The 17,678-nt window shown below is 39.5% G+C and overlaps 1 protein-coding gene across 1 annotated transcript in view; it reads left to right on the top strand.

Annotated features, from left to right (window-relative positions):
• gek (serine/threonine-protein kinase gek) overlaps window positions 1–17,678 on the top strand; it is a 248,807-nt gene that overhangs the window by 152,705 nt on the left and 78,424 nt on the right. The window contains exons 4-13 of the mRNA XM_080285567.1: window positions 1,689–1,791; window positions 2,858–2,975; window positions 3,551–3,732; window positions 6,408–6,551; window positions 6,759–6,881; window positions 9,013–9,221; window positions 10,196–10,428; window positions 11,017–11,144; window positions 13,210–13,316; window positions 13,752–13,893. Of these exons, the coding sequence (XP_080141693.1) occupies window positions 1,689–1,791; window positions 2,858–2,975; window positions 3,551–3,732; window positions 6,408–6,551; window positions 6,759–6,881; window positions 9,013–9,221; window positions 10,196–10,428; window positions 11,017–11,144; window positions 13,210–13,316; window positions 13,752–13,893 (1,489 nt within the window). The remainder of the gene's footprint in view (window positions 1–1,688; window positions 1,792–2,857; window positions 2,976–3,550; window positions 3,733–6,407; window positions 6,552–6,758; window positions 6,882–9,012; window positions 9,222–10,195; window positions 10,429–11,016; window positions 11,145–13,209; window positions 13,317–13,751; window positions 13,894–17,678) is intronic.

Below are 17,678 nucleotides of genomic sequence, written 5' to 3'. Positions count from 1 at the left end.
TGATGGATATGAGATGTGGCGTATCATTGAATTTAGAAAATGAAGGGATGAAGTGATGAGGAGTAACACTGAAAAAAATTGAGAAAATGAAATGATGAGGAAGAGATGAGGAGTATCACTGAATTGAGAAAATAAAATGAAGAAGAGCTGAGGAGTATCATTGAAAAAAGTGTAAAAAAAAAAAGAGATGAGTATCATTGAAAGTTTTTTAGTAAATGAAATGATGAAGACATGAGGAGTATTACTGAAAAAAACTAGGAAAATAATATGATGAAGAAATTAGGAGTATCATTGAATTGTGAAAATATGTGGAAGTATAACGAATGAACAGAGAAATACAAGAAAATATAATAACAAGATAGAAGAACAGAAATATCAAGTTGAAAAAAAAAGGGCATTTGCACAGCTGTATATGAGGTTTCTTTGTATTGGTTGAATGAGAGGGGGCTTTGAAGATACGAGGTAAATGGGTGAGGATGAAAGGGAAGTGATAGAGAGGGAGATAGGGAACAGGGGGTTGAGAGAGAGATTGTGAAGGGATGAAGGGAGAGGAAACATTTTCTGTATGTAATTATCCATCTTCAGGCTGTATATTTGATTGATGAAGAGCATGAAGTACTAGAATTATTATTATTATTGTCATTTGTAGCTGAATTCAAAACTTGCCACCTTTAGATGGTTATACTTACTTGAGGAGGACTTTTTGACCATGAGTTGTTAAATATTTAGAGATCATTCCTATGTTGAAAGGAATAGTCTGGTAACATCAAAAATAAAGTAAGAAAAGGTGAAGGGGTTAAGGAAGAACTAATGTAGAGATTCTTCCATGATATGAGTAGGCTACAGCTTCCCCGTGCCATTTTAGTACGAGTACCATAGTTTTCTGCAGTAGCCCCCCCCCCCCACACACACACACACATCATCTATTCTGTATTGTTTGGTAGTTTACCTAGCATTATAAACCAGGCATTTCCCAGTGAGAGTACATTCTTATGTAATATAGCATGTTTCTGCTGTGCACTGTTTTATTGTCTTTGAAATTCACAGGCTAACGTTCTGAAATAACATAGAAGCTCTAGCATGAATTACTTAAACATGAATTTTTGCCCATTTGTATACTGTTCTAGAAGTACGGTGCCTATGCCGTGCATACACTGTGCTGTATTGCTTTGTGTGATATTGTTTCATTTAATTTAAAATTTACCAAGTCTGATTCAGATGCTAGGAATTACCCTCACCAAAATTAAATCATCTAAGAATATGCAGTGGTTGTTTATGCCTACTGTATTCATGTTTATATCCACTGTCATTTCAGTGGAGTGATATATCAAAATAATAATTCTCCGTCTTAACATTTGATCGGGTTATAGTTCAAACCCCCTCAGAATCAAACTACAGCTGTGTATAACCCTAAAGATTTATATTTTTAAAATGATAGTTAACACTGCAAGTATAGCTGTAGCTTCAGTCTTTATTATTTTTGCAGTACAAGAATCAGATTTTTCATGTCTTATGAACATTCACATCGCCACTTGGGGAAGATTTGGGGGGGAACTAGGAAGACATGAAGAGGACAACAAGCATGATCATGTTTGGATGAATTTCAGTACTACGCAAATTATTGGGCAAAAATTTTGTTTGAAAAATGCTTTCATACAACCTCGGCTTTACTACTTTGCAACTTACAGAGCGGAGACAGCATGTTTTCATGAAGAGCGAGACGTTCTTGTGTTTGGAGACCGACGGTGGATCACCAACCTGCACTATGCCTTCCAGGACCACAATAATCTGGTTAGTTAATTACAAGGCTTATTTCTCCACTATGGTCTGGCTTGAGACTTACAAATCTCTTCTTCAATGAACATTGTATTCTCAGTTTTCTTTCATTAACAAGTAGCCTAACTTAGCGTTAACTTCTTGCTTTTGTAATAAGAAATTGTTATCCATAGGTCATTACAGTCATGGTATTGTTATTATAAAAAAGTAGTGTGCCCTTCAATACAAGATTTTTTTTTTTTTTTTTTTTTTTCCCCTTACTGGGTTGTTGCACTTGCTTTGTAAGTTGCTTTTGGGACAGTAATCCACCTAAGAGTCACCAGCTGTACTGGAGAATGGTGTTTTTTGGTATTTTTTCAGAATTACACCCAACTGATGGCACTGAGATTAATATAGTCTCAAGTTCTAAGCGTTTTCATTGTAATCAGTAAACATCGTTGCAAATGCTTTTTTATGTACTTTGTAAATAAGAGGTGGAGAAAGATTCTCCAGCTCCTGTTTACATCTATTGCATTTACTGGTATGTTAAATTGAACAAACTTAACACAAATATGACGTAATTTTGATAATCTGATCTATTAGTAGCTGGACAAACTCCTTCCCCTCCTTATTTCTTGAGTACAGTACTTAAAAGTATATTTGTGATGGATATGTATAGAAGAGAAATTGCTTAAAACTGCGTAAGTTAAATAGTGACTTCGTTAATTCAGTCTCCTTTCGTTGGGTGACTGCAGATACAAAGAAAATCCTGTGAATGACATTAGAGAAATAAATGTAACTAGCTCCTACCCTTTCCAGTATTACCTTCTTCTAACCTGAATCATTTCCAACATTATCGTCTGACCCCTGCCCTTTCCAACATTACCATTATTTAACCCTTATCATCTCCAACATTACAATGCATATCTCCTACCCATTCCAGCATTACCTTGGTCTAACCCCTGCTCTTGTCAGCATTACCTTTGATCTCTGCCCTTTCCTACATTAATTTGGTCTCACCCGTACCCTTTCCAGCATTGTTTCCTTTTATCCCTTGCCCTTGCCAACATCACCTTCTTCTAATCCCAGCTCTTCCCAACAGTATCTGGTGATGGATTACTACTGTGGTGGGGACTTGCTAACGCTTCTTAGCAAGTTTGAAGACCGCCTTCCCGAGGACATGGCTCGCTTCTACATCGCTGAGATGATCCTTGCTATAGGTGAGACCCAATAAGCAGTTTGGTTGATCCTTGGTGAAGTGATGGTTAGCTTTGCTGTAGATGCAGCAGGAGAGTGTGGGGTTTTTATTTCAATTCTATGAATTATTCAAGTGGCAAAAAGTATGCACTCATATGGTGCCCTCTGTATAAACATAGCTTCATTGTCTGGGTATAATATGTTCCACAAAAGAAACATATGCTGCTTTTATATCACCATTGTCTTGCAGTACAGTCAAAAACTAACAAATTCAGAATGTTTAGATTGAGCTTGGAAGAGTAACATGCTGTACTTATGCTAAATAGGTGAAGGTATGTGGCCTGGCCTTTTGAGGAATTTTTATTTACAGTATGATAAGATTTGACGCTCATTTTCAGCTTCTTAAGTTGGTCAGAAAGACTTTTGGGGGATGAGATACCAATTGATGTTATTGCCAACATACGCACAGCAGTTGCGGTTAGGTAATGATCCAGAGTTTTTATAAATATTCTTGTTAATGATATTTGGGCAGTCTGTCCTTCAGTAATTTACTGTACTAATATGCTTCTGACACTAACAGATATACCCTTACCCTCAGACTCCATACACCAACTACGATATGTGCACCGAGACATCAAGCCAGACAACGTGCTGTTGGATGCCAATGGTCACATCCGGCTGGCTGACTTTGGGTCCTGCCTCCGCTTGCAGGAAGATGGCACCGTCCAGAGCAACGTTGCTGTCGGCACCCCAGACTACATCTCTCCGGAGATACTCAGGGTGGGCTGATTCTCTGACTTGCATAGTGGCACCTGGGTTTCAGACTGTGAGGTCTGGGCTGTGAATTTCATCAGAGTCAGTGAGTGGGATCAGGAGTTTTGTCTGGGTCATAAAAATGGGGCTGAGATTATTGTGTGAGTCACTGGATGGGATTGGGAATCTTAGCTGAGTCAGGATGGGACTCCAATTATTGTCTTGAGTCAGAGGATGGGATTGGGATGCCAGTGTTAGAGTTGTGTACCTGTAAGTATAACAACTGTAGGTAAAAGAACCCCATTTACATAACTTGCTATAGTAGGTAAATAGTACTCTCAGAGCTTGACTTATCAAAGTTTCTAGTTACTGTTAATTTGATTCTAATGGAGTTTTCATCAGCATAATATTTTCTGTGATGCAGAACAGTTAGATGTTTGACTGGCCATAGGGAAAGAAAAGTAATCATTTATCTTGGAACCAACCCTGAATAACATAGTTAAGAGAAGCATACTGTACTTTGCTGAAGATACTATGATGAATAGTTTTTGAAAGTGAGGTTATATGTAATGTTAAAAGAGGAAGACTGTCATTTGCATGTGTAAAGATTGGGGCAGTGAAAATTTATGAGGAGAGAGGTGTGTTATGCATCACTGAAACATTTCCTTATTCACTGCCTGCTGGGAAATTCCATGGAAAGTAGTAGTTATGTCTAAAGTGCAGTGTACAGTATACAGTATAGTTATAGCTGGGCAGCAGTGATGGTTTGAAATTAAGATATCATTACTGGAAGGTAGACTGAACTTTGGGCTGCAGTGATGGTTTGAAACTTAGATTATCCCAGGTAGACTAAACTTAGTGGACAGCTCAAATTAAAGACAGGATCCTGTATGAGAAGATGCCTAAACTGCCTCATTCAGTAGTTTGCATGTTTTCATCAAATAATGTTGCTGCCATCTGACCATGCCCCCTCTCCCTGCCTCTTCAGGCCATGGGGGAGGCAGAGGTTTGTTGGGGGCGGGTGTCGACTGTGTCCCCACGGGCTGTAAGTTATGTTGTGTGCTAGTGTGCGATGGCTGGGTCACAGTGGCTTCAGGTTACTAGCCGCTTAGTGCCATAACACCTGAGTACAGTATTATGCCAAAAATTTATTATCTTGGTTTTTATTGGTTTGGGTTCAAGCTGGCTGGACTGAGGCTAGTATTTGATATTCATAACTCATATTGTGTTACAGTTTTTAAAAAATATGAGCAGAACAAGCCCTCAAAAAAAAAAAAAAAAAAAAAAAAAAAAAAAAAAATGTACAGTAATACTCCATAGTATACTGTATTTTTCTTTTTACTTAACCATGTTAGTTTGATAATACTTCCAGTGTTTCTTTATATCAAATAACATAGCTTATTTTGTGTTGAATTCATGTTACTACCATTTAGTGTGTGTAATCCATATATTGATGGGATGTATTATTGCTTAAGCTCAGTACTGGGAGACTGGCCAGCTGAGTGTGTGTTTGTGTGTGGAGGTGGCCTCATTGCTACAGCTACTTGGACTCATGTGGAAGTGGCAGGGCAGGCCAGGCAGGGAAATTAAGGAGATAAAGCTTAGTGCTGGAAGAAGTATGATGATTAGGAAATTCATCATTTAAAATGCATCTTTATCACTGAAACTTAGTTTCAGTCATTATCATAATTTTGTCATATCCAGATACTGTGTGGTTAGTTATCAGTAAATATACAACTACTGTGTGTTACAAAGTCCTCTTGTTGAGTATTCCTTTGTTTCAGAGTCCTTACTGCTCTGTATTTCTAGGACTTTTGCTGTGCTTTCTATCTTTTATTTCATCTTCAAAGATATTGTGACCCAAACTACTTTTACCTCCAGCACTTGCTGTTTTTCCATTTTCCAGTTTGCTGTTGTTCTGACTAACTCTTCTTTGTATCATTGTGTTTCCTGTACAAGGATCTTCTTGCCTTGCTTTATTTATATTCAGAATTGTAGAATATATTTATTGTATCTGTCCTTGATAGGTTTAATGTTAATATATTTAGCATGATGTGTTTTGGTTGTATAAGTTAGTTATGTCAGTGTTTCATTGCAACTAATGCTCTGTTATTAGCCATTGATGTTAGGAATTGTTCATTACCAAGATGCATGATCAAGATAAATTATTGTCATCTGTACTTTAGTGTGCTTCATTTATTGTTTCCCATAGTGTTTATATTGTTACCACATTGTTTACATAATTCACAAAAATATTAATCTGCTTACACTTTTCCTTTAGTTATGATTTCTCATTCTAAGTGATTTAAGAAGAAAATATAAAAGATCCATCCACACATTTAGACACTGGTCCCAGATAGAATTAACAGATTGCCCAACCCTTCAATGATTCTACAGTATTCATTAGATTTTCTAAAGCACATTAGTATTATCTCTTCCCATTCTCATCCTGTATCTTCCTCTTCTTAATATTCCAAACATCAGTGATTCACTTATTATTCCAAACATAAGTGATTCTCTAGCCAATCACTTATCATGTTAAAACCAATTTCCTTTAGCCAAACCAACTGTCATTTTTAGAAAATACTTTTATTGGCAGGTAGAGTTTTGCATACTACTGTACTTTATGACTAATATATTCCCAGCTCTATTACCCAGTTGTCCTTGGCTGTCCTTTAAACTACTCTCTGATACGTGGACAGGCAATGGAGGATGGTCAGGGGCGGTATGGGCGGGAGTGTGACTGGTGGTCATTGGGGGTGTGTATGTACGAGATGTTGTTTGGAGAGACGCCCTTCTATGCAGAGTCGTTGGTTGAGACATATGGCAAAATCATGAACCACAAGGTGAGATGTGTATATTCAGGAGAGATATGAGTAAAGGAGGTAGCTGTAGTTTTAATATGAGATACAGTAGTCTCTTTATTTTACTGACTTATATTTGTAGTTGTCAAGGGAAGAATACATATTGTACACACCCTTGTCACAGTTTTTATCTAATACTGAACATTTTATTTATATATATATGCTTCATGATAATATACTCTCTTTCAGAACTGCTTTGACTTTCCAACTGACCTTGGCTATGATGTGAGTGAGGAAGCTAAAGAGCTGATGCGACAACTCATATGTTCTTCAGAGTTCAGGCTCGGCAAAAATGGCATCAATGACTTTAAGGTTAGGGCATAATGACTTAAGTTTTAGGATTATGGGAAATTACCGAGGAGAGGTAGGTGGGGGCGCTCATCACCCACTCAATTTATGTAGTGCTGCTCTCGGGTGACTGCCCTCTCCTCTCATCCTTCCTTCCTTCCTCTTCTGTCTTTTCTTCCTTGATTCTTTCCTCTTCCTTCTGCCTGCAGGTGACTTTACACTCCCTCTTCTGTCTTCCTTTCCTTCATTCTTTCCTCTTTCTTCTGCCTATTGGTGACTCTACATGAGTGACAAGCCAAATGGTTTCCTGTACACCAGGAATTTACTATGCTGGGTGGTAACCATATAACCAAATTACAATCACTACTCATTTTACATTGATTCGGTATACAATAATTCAGTACAACGATAATAGAAAAGTTCCACCCCAAAATCCGATTTACGATAAATTTCCCACTATGACGATATTGCTATCGGAAAATTTTGTACAAAGCACCAGGCACACGCAAGGTGACCGTCGCTTGTCTCAGGCAAGATGGCAGCCCCAGTGTGCAGAGCATTTTTGGTTCAGTTGCGGTCCCGCCACCCCTTCAAAGCCCTGTCTTTTCCACTCGTTCACGTGTGCCCCCCAGCTATCGTCACCTCTCAGCCAAGCATCGTGCTACTCTAGGCCTATACATCGTGTAGCACCAGGCCAACATTGCGCAAGTGTGTTTGTTGTGTTGTTGCAGTGATTTACTGTATGTGAATAACGCTGCCTGTATTGGTGTGATAGTGTTTGTTTTGGTCTTGGAGACAACTTGGACTGACACAGGAAGTAATTAAGGTGGATTGTCATTTTTGTTTCAGTCTTGGGTAGGTGACTTAGGGAAGTTGAGTTGACATAACCCCCCATTTATAATGAGTTTCAATCTCCCAATTTACGATAAAATCGTTATACATTAAGGTATGACCTGACGTAACTCCCTCGTAAAATGAGTAGTGACTGTATGGCACTTGGTTGTTTAGTGGGTAATTAAGGCACTCCAATTGGATTGAGCTAGTGCAGATTTCTATCCAAGGAGTGGTTGGGGTTTTTTGCCCACATAATGCCACTCAGGGATGTGTGAGGCTGGTCACTCTCATTTTAAATGCCGGGACCAGCTTGCCTAGCCCCGGGCTTCTACGTTCCTCATGGGGCAAAACAGGATTAGATGATGATGATGATAACTTTTGAAAGCCTGACAGCAATGAATGTACAGTATTTTAATGCTGATTTATTATGACATGCCACACAACAGTTTCCAACTAAAAGTGACTCAGAATTCAATGAGATATTGTATCTTTGTAAGACACCACTCATTCTTCTGTATTTAGTGCAGTAGCTTTTGATTAAAGCACATCCAGAAATCGACACAGAGGTGAATGTACAGTAGTTTAAGTCTCCGATAAAGGCAACCTGGTTGGGTGCATTTTTCTCAGTAGTATGGTGGAAATATAATTGTTAAACAGAGTATGGTAGCATTTTTCACTGTTTTTAGTAATATTATATTTGAGTTCTGGAAGTAGTTGAGGCAGACTTTTCTCTTTGTATTCATGCTGTATTATTATTATTATTATTATTATTATTATTATTACTATTATTATTATTAATTATTATTATTGTTATCATCATCATCTTTCTTTCCTTCATTCTTTCCTCTTCCTTCTGCCAATGGGTAACTCTACACTGAGTGACAAGCCAAATGGTTTCCTGTACACCAGGAAATCATTTACTACACTGGGTGGTAACCATAATTATAACCAAATTATGGCACCTGGTGGTTAGTGGATAATTAAGGTGCCCCAATCAGATTGAACCTGTGTATGTTTATATCCAAGGAGTGGTTAGAGTTTATTACTTACATAACGCCTCTCATGGATGAGTGAGGCTGGTCACTCTCATCTTAAATGTCAGGACCAACTTGCCTAGCCCTGAGTTCCTATGCTCCTTACGGTGCGACATAGGATTGGATGATGGGTGAATGAATTATTATTATTATTATCATCATCATCATCATCATCATCATCATCATCATCGTTCATCCACCCATCTGTCTTATTATTATTTTCATTACTAATACTACTACTACTGCTGCTATTATTATAGTTGTTGTTTTTCTCGTTTTCATTGTAGAATCATCCCTGGTTTACGGGTGTGGACTGGTCAACCTTACGAGACAGCACTGCTCCTTACATCCCCGAAGTTTCAAGCCCCACTGACACCAGTAATTTTGACGTGGATGATTCTGAAACGCGTAGTCAGGATGTTTGTCCCCCTCCTGCCAATGCAGCATTCAGTGCCCTCCACTTGCCCTTTATTGGGTTTTCATTTACACAGGGCAGGTAAGAGGGGCCAAGACAAATGAGTACTTGCAGTGAAGATTTGTTTATCAGTTGCTTTATTATAACACTATAAATTAGAAATGCAGCCACATTGACTTGTGGTTACTGCATTCATTTTCTGATATGCTAACGTCCTTTATGTGGGGTCATAAATGCAAATGGTGGCAGACATTTGAAGTGGGTGCTAGTAGTATTACCTTTTATATATATTGTACAAAGACAGTTAACAAGCATTCACACTTTGTCAGTTCATGCTTATAACTTGTATGCAGACTCATGACACACAGAGATAAGTTACTGTACTGTGACACTTCAGCTTTCACCTGAACTTTTTTCCCAAAATAGAAATCCTCTCTTGATTTGCACTGGCCAGCATGAGGATGGGTTAATTCTGCCTGTCACTCTCCCTCCAGGTCATACAAAATGATAAAAATATAGAATGGGAAAGTTAAGTACTGTAGATCCTTCATTTGTGTGCCATTTGGTAGCACAAAACAATTCACACAGCAGCATAAACATCTACCCTAATCTCATTTATATGGTTTTAATTCCATTTACCCAGAAAAATTGCTAACATTCCTTTCTTTCATAACAACATTCAAATACTCACCAAGACAAGTTTCTGATGAATCTGGGGGAATATTTAGATATTCCTGATGATATGAATTTTAATTGTTTGCTGTCATAGTGTCACCTGTTTTTTAGTACAGAAAAATTGCTGACTAACTTTTTATTTCTTCATAACAACATTCAAAATACTCACCAAGTCAGGTCTCTGATGAATCTGGGGAAGTGAATTTACATATTCCTGATGATATGAAATTTAATGTGTTCACTGTCATAGTGTCACCAGTTTTTTTAGTACTAATAGCTCAAATAAAATTCAGTTGACAAAGCTGTTACATAATAATCATCAAATTGTTCAAAGAATCTAGTACCAGTAACTGTATGAAAAATTTTTCTTTACCTCACAGCCACATCAGCGATAAGGGTTGCCTGTTGACGCTCTCTGTAACTGCCTCGGTGACAGTTGGTCCGCCTCCAGATGTAGCCGGCTATGAACGACGCATTCAGACCTTAGAGTCGGAGAACAAGGAGCTGGCCAGACGAGTGGACCGACCAGATGGAGGAATAGAGGCCAGCAAAGCAGTTGAGGATGGAAAAAAATTGACAGAGCAGGTTCAAGCCCTTAACAAACAAAATCAAGGTGTGCGTTTGAGTCGTGTTCCCTTGGGGTTAGGAAAGTCTGTAGCACATCTTCTTAAGTGACTTCTTTTGGCCCTTGCATATTAATATTCTGTCATGTATTATTTGTAGCCTCTTTAATGTAATGTGTGCAGAAGTAGCAGATAAGGAAGAGGTGCTGGTGAATGTCATAAACTGGTGAGTATAGTCTTGGGAGAGGCTGTGACATATAAATCAGAATGGTGTTTTGAAAATAGCTTATATAAGTTAAATCTGATTCCTGATTCTTGATTCATGAGAACAGATTGGAGTAACTTTAATATTTACAAATATATAATGTAATTCTCTTCTACTCTTTATTCGTCTTAACCCCATCCATACAGTGGCATTTTTTATTTTAATTCTTCTAATTTCCAGGCAATTTTAGTTAGCATTGGGATGACCTTTGTAGTGAAGTAATTAGGAGACAGTCTGTTAACCCATTCACTGTGATGTGTTTTATATTGCCACCACCAGATGGTTTCCTTCAGAGTAGGAGAGAGATTGTATAGTGAAAAGTTGAAGCTGTACTAAGCTGCATGTAAGATACTAATATGGAGTCTCCCGACAGATCTATTGTATGAGGTAAACTGCTTGAAGAGAAGGTTAGGTGAGAGAGACAGTGAAGTAGATACGAAGTCCAAGGAACTGGATCGCCAACTGAAGTCAGTAGTGCAGGAAAAGGAAACTTTAGGAAGAGTAAGTCAAACTTGATATATTGAGTTATTTCAATTTTTTCATTGCGTATACGATATGATTTATTTATACTGCTCGGCAGGGACTCAGTTGTACTGTATTGAATATGGGATTTTTTTTTTTTTCTTTTATGCAAGGAAGAAAGAACCAAAGGTTAGAAGCCCACAAATTATTCCCTCCAGGAAAAAAAAAAAAATTATAATAGCCAAATTCAAGAGCTGTTCATTTTGAGATGCCTGGACACACTGCTTCAAAGTGTCTGATAATTGAGGTTGCAAAGAAGGCAGTAGCTTAACCCCTTCACGCCAGGGGTTTTCCGATGTCACGCACTCCTCCCTACGTGGGATTTCTGTGATTTTGAAAAAATACCCTTCAGACCCTAATATCTACCAAACTATGACAGCTAGAGAAAAAATTAAACATACATAAGACCTAGCAACTCTTCCTCTTTCAAATGAAAGTATCCCCACGTCTCAAGTTCAAGGGGTGGCGGAAAGACGCTTGCTGCTATACATGCCAACCGGCGTTGCTCCGCGCCCAAAATCGTGATGGCTATACACGTCAGCCGGTGCATAGGGATTAAAGTAGATAAAGTTGATATGGGGCTGAAAAAGAGTGAAGACATATTGTAGTGGGAGATAGATTATGATGATGATGATGATGAGCAAAGGTTGACAAGGTCCCTTATTCTGATTGATTAAGAAAGCCCCATAACACCTCTTGCTAAGCCATCCATTTTGCCTAGTATACCTGTCGTCCTCTTGTGTGTTGCTAATGTTATTCCCATATTCCCATACTCTGCATAAATGGCGTGCAGAATTATGTTAACCAACCATATCCAGAAATTAATCGCCAAGGATGAGAAGCTAGGGAGCTTCCTTAACTGGCAAGAATATGGGCTTAGAAGTGAAATGAAGAGAGCAAAGGAGCTGGGACACTGGTAATTTCATATACTGGTGAGTTTTCAGGACAGAGGTGAGTGGTAGTTAGTAATCACTTCTTTTTATTATAGTTTGGGTGAATATACAGGCTTGTTACTGGAGATACTATATTACTGGATTATCCCATGTACACCATACGCTTTTTAACACTGAATATAAGGGAGAGTGAATTCTGCACTACTCACATTTTCCCTGCTTACCATAAAAGGCAGTGATAAGATTAATTATGGAGGTTGGGAGGTCTCCCCCTTTTTAATGCATATGGTGTAGCAGTGCCACTGCGTAACGTTTGTGTTCGCAAGCAACTTTGCACTACCAGTAAAATGCGCTTTGTGATCACGTGACGAGTGAGCGAGTGCCATGTTATCACAATTTCCCTCTGTTGAAATTATAGGCGGAATCTCCGATATTTAATTGCTGGAGTTGTTGCCAAAAAAACAGTGTGACAACGGAAAATATTTTAAAAATTGATTTCGTAATTGAGGCGTTCACCAATGAAAGCCAAACACTCCCTTGGAAAACTCGAGACTCCAAGGGGTTCCTATGCCTTGATGGGTGAGTTTTTAGTTAATAGCAATATTTATTGAATGAATGTATCACATGCAGGAAGAATTTCAGCGCCACTTCACATACAGTAGGAAATAAGTCATTAGCTGGGTCAGACTGGATCGCTCATTTCCAAGCTTAACTGAGAGTAAACGTCGTTTGTTTGCTCGTAGTCAGTAGCACAAGTTGTGTCACCTCTCCTGCTTTCTTGTTCACCCCATGGCCCTTGATAGTTGTTATGGTGAATCTGCAGGAACTAACACTGATGATTTAATATAGCCACAGATTAATCATCAGTGTAGGTTGCTTTGGACTCATCAGACTGATTTTCAAGGTCCATGGGGAGGTAAACAGAGAGCTGACAGGATTTTTGCATCAGATTATACAGTACTTCTTCATGGAACTGTAGGAGGGGAAGAGATTTTACCTGGGGCCTTTCTTTTATCAATTTGTGACCTAGTTGAGATCATTAGGATCCCAGTTTGAAATCTTCCTTTTAATGTGGGTATGGAAACTTAGATTAGGATGATGATGAGGAAATTAAAATAATTTTAACTTGCATTTTGCTTTCTTTTCCTCAGGAAATGGCTGACATGCAGGAGAGATTAACATTACAAACAAAGGAGTTACAAGATGCACTATCACAGAGAAAGCTGGCAATGTCAGAATATAGTGAAGTGTCTGATAAGTAAGTTTAGGGCTACTGCTGGTTGTAGTGAAGTTAAATTAATTTAAGTTAGGGTTAATTGTTCATTTTCTTATTCATTCTGATGTTATATGTGTTTGGTGAAGAAGTACATGCTTCAGTTGACCCCCCCCCTTTTTTTTTTTTTTTTAAGGAAAAACTTTCTGATTTAGAGGAGTTAGATGTAGCCAAGTCAACTTGTAAATTAAAGTTGGAAGAAAGGGGGGGGGCATTGGATTAGAATCATTAGATGATGGATGGATGAATGACTGATGCTGTATTGTCAGTAAGTAGACTGAAGGAAATGTACTGTAGATCAATGGAGTTCCCCCCCCCCCCACAAAATCACCCCATGTCATTCAGTCAGCTGTCATACAGTACCTGCCAGAACTTTTATCAAACACAAAATAATGATGAATCTTAAAACCCACTCTGCAGGTTAACCGAATTACGGAACCAGAAGCAGAAGTTGTCACGGCAGGTTCGGGACAAAGAGGAGGAACTCGAGACAGCCATGCAAAAGATAGATTCTCTCAGGCAAGACCTTAGAAGGGCGGAAAAACTTAGGCGTGAACTTGAGGTACGCTCTTTTATTTTATTTATTTGGGCGTTTCTACACTCCCTCTTCTGTCTTTCTTTCCTTCATGCTCTCCTATTCCTTCTTCCTATGGGTGACTGTACACTGAGTGGCAAGCCAAATGGTTTCCTGTATACCAGGAAACCATGTACTATGCTGAGTGGTAACCATGTAAACAAATAGTGGCGCCTGGTGGTTTAGTGGTTAATTAAGGCGCTCCTATCAGAGTGAGCCTATGCAGGTTTATAACCAAGGGGTGGTTGGGTTTTATTGCTCACGCAGTGCCATTCGAGATGAGTGAGGCTGGTCACTCTCATCTTAAATGTCAGGACCAACTTGCCTTGCCCCTGGCTTCTATACTCCTCACAGGGCAGCACAGGATTAGATGATGATGATGATGATTTATTTTTTACTTTTTTTTTTTTTTAATGAGAATAAAGTGTGTAAGAAATGGCAGGAAAGAAAATAAAGAAGATGCAGAAAAGACAGCATTTATAAAGATGGATGTGAGATATGCTGTAGGAGTTAAACTGAGGAGAGATAAGAGGTTTGAAAGTAGGAGTTAATCTGAGTAGGCAGAAGAGCTGGAAACTGAACTATACATACTTCTATATGCCTGAGTGAGAAGTTTGAGTTTAAAGCTATTGTAGAATGGATTTTATAAATATTTTCAAGACCTGAAGCATCAAGATTTTTTAATGTGAAAGGGAAAAAAAGTAACTTAAGATACTGTATATAATTGTTGTATATAATTCCCAACCAGACGTAATCATGAGTGTAACTGTAATGTTTTGAACTATTTGGTTTCTCTTTGCTAATTTTCATTCATGTAGATTGGGTTACCCATCTACCCAGCACCCTAAATAAAAGCAGTCTCATACCTCCTGCAATGCAGAAGAGGCAGATTTTATTCCTGGGACTCTAGTTCTCTGCTGATTCATATATCCAGTGAGATCATTATTGACTCTTGTCTGGATCTCACCACCTCCATGTCTGTCTATCTATATATTTATTGCCAGATGCCTTAATTGTGTAAGGGATGCCCACAAACAATTCGTCTCCAAGACGCCCCGTCCCCTGCCATTTCACTGCCCTGCTCCCAGCTCCCCCCCCCCCTTCTCTCTCATATAACTCTCCACTCCATCCCTCCATCTCATCCTTGGCCACCACCTCACATACGCTCTTTTCGTCAGTCTCTTGCTCTCCATCCTCTCCACGTGGCCAATCCACCTCAATGTGTTTCTCCTAACACTTCATCTGTCTATCTATCTATCTATTGCCAGACGCCTCAATCCCGTTTGGGGTGGCCACAAACAAATCGCCTCCAAGTCGCCCTGTCCCCCGCCATTTCACTGCCCTGCTTCCAACTCACACCCCCCCTCTCTCATATACCTCTCCACCCCATCCCTCCATCTCATCCTCGGCCTCCCCCTCACTCTTCCCCCCTCCACCTCACTCACATACACTCTCTTTGTCAGTCTTTCACCCTCCATCCTCTCGACATGGCCAAACCACCTCAGTGTGTTCCTCATAACACTTCCTATCACATCCACATCCACACCACAACGCTCCTTTATATCCTCATTCGTCAGCCTGTCTCTCCATGTGACTCCACAGGCTCCTCTTAAATAACTCATTTCCACTGCTCTCACTCTTGACTTGTGTCCTTCCAACAATGTCCAAGCTTCACTTCCGTACATTAGAGTTGGTATCACAATACTGTCATGTAGTAACTTTTTCACTTCCATGCTCACTTCCCTGTTTCTTATCACTGCTTTCAAGGAACCAGCAACCTTTCTTCCCTGCTGTACCCTTTCAAGCACTTCACCCTCCACACCTCCATCCTTACTCATCACACTACCCAAATACTTAAACGTACTCACATTTTCCAATTCCTCACCATCCAACCTCGCTGTACATTCACTGACTTCACCTCTCTCAAAGACCATCACTTTACTCTTCCCTACATTCACCTTTAGGTTCCGTTTCTTACACACTCTCTCAAACTCATCCACCAAGCCTTGCAGCTCCCCTTCGTCTTCACTCAACAACACAGTATCATCTGCAAACAACAGTACAGGGAGTTTCCAAACACTATCCTCTCTCACCAGGGCCACTCCAACATCCACTACCCTACCTTGTACCTCTTTTATTACCCCATCCATGTACAGATTGAACAACCATGGAGACATGACACATCCCTGTTTCAAACCAACTTTCAAAGAGAAAAATTCACTTAGTTCACCATCCACACGCACTGCAGCCTTCGCACCATCGTACATACTCTTCACAGCATTCAGCAACTTCCCATCTACTCCATATATTCTTAACACTTTCCACAATCCTTGTCTATCCACCCTGTCATATGCTTTCTCCAAATCCATGAAAGCTGCATACAACTTCTTTCCCTTCTCTAGAAACTTTTCCACTAAAGATCTAAGAATGAATATCTGATCTACACAACCTCTTCCCTTCCTAAAGCCTCCGTGTTCTTCTCCAACTAATTTATCTGTTCTTTCTCTAACTCTGTCTATAAGTATCCTACCATACACTTTTCCTATTATACTAAGAAGACAAATGCCCCTATGATTACCACACACTTCTTTTTCCCCTTTCCTTTGTACAAGGGAATAATTATACCTGACTTCCAATCCTCCGGGACTCTACCTTCCTCCCAGGCCGATCTGCACATCTTCCACATCCATTCTACTACTATCTCTCCCCCATGCTTCAGCATTTCACCACACACTCCATCAATTCCTGGTGCTTTCCCCGATTTAACTTTCTTCATTGCTTTCACAACTTCTATCCTACTGATTTCTTCCTGTCTTCTCACCTCCCTCCTTCTCCCAGCCATTCCCCAGCCACTTATACTCTCATTACTTCCATCCTCTACGTTCAACAATTCTTTAAAGTGTTCTCTCCATCTGCTCACTATTTCTCCCTTCTCCACTAGTGATCTACCATTTTTATCTTTCACTCCCCTGCTAACTTAACTTCCACCCTGTCTTACTCTTTTCACTTCTCTCCAGAACATTTTCTTACAGTCCCTCCACTTTACACTCAAATTCCTTCCAAATTCCTCATCCACTCTCTTCTTACTCTCTCTTACTAATCTTTTCACCTCTCTCTTCCTTTCCACATATAACTCTCTTTTCCGCCTCTCAACTTCTTCCACGCCCCTATTTCTCATCCATTCATTGTATGCTTTCTTCTTTTGTGCCACAGCCTGTTTCACCTCTTCAGTCCACCACGCTGTTCCTTGCACCCCCCTCCGTCTTCTCTTCCTTCCACACACCACATCACATGCTGCACATATTTCTTCTGTAAATATCTTACACACACCTTCCACGTCTCCCATCTGCTCCAATTTATATTTGCCCAATCGTTCCTCCACTTCTCTCTTATACTCTGCCTTTTTCTCATCCTCTTGTAACCTTTCAACTCTCCTTGCAACTACTCCTTCCTCTCGTCCACTTCGTATCACATCAATATTCATACCACAACACTACTTCAGTTCCTCATTTGTCAGTCTGTCTCTCCATGTGACTCCACATGCTTCTCTCAAATAACTCATTTCCACTGCTTTCACTCTTGACTTGTGTCCCTCCAACAAGGTCTAAGCTTCACTTCCATACGTTAGAGTTGGTATCACAATACTGTCATGTAGTAACTTTTTCCCTTCCATGCTCACTTCCATTTCTCATCACTGCTTTCAAAGAACCAGCAACCTTTCTTCCTTGTTGTACCCTTTCATGCACGTCACCCTCTAAACTTCCATCCTTGCT

This window comes from Coenobita brevimanus, chromosome 107 (assembly GCF_032717465.1).
Source record: "Coenobita brevimanus isolate Jiangsu-jjx chromosome 107, ASM3271746v2, whole genome shotgun sequence".
NCBI classification, from domain to species: Eukaryota; Metazoa; Arthropoda; class Malacostraca; order Decapoda; family Coenobitidae; genus Coenobita; species Coenobita brevimanus.
The sequence above is the reverse complement of the archived record's forward strand: the minus strand, read 5'-3'. Positions and strand labels throughout refer to the sequence as shown.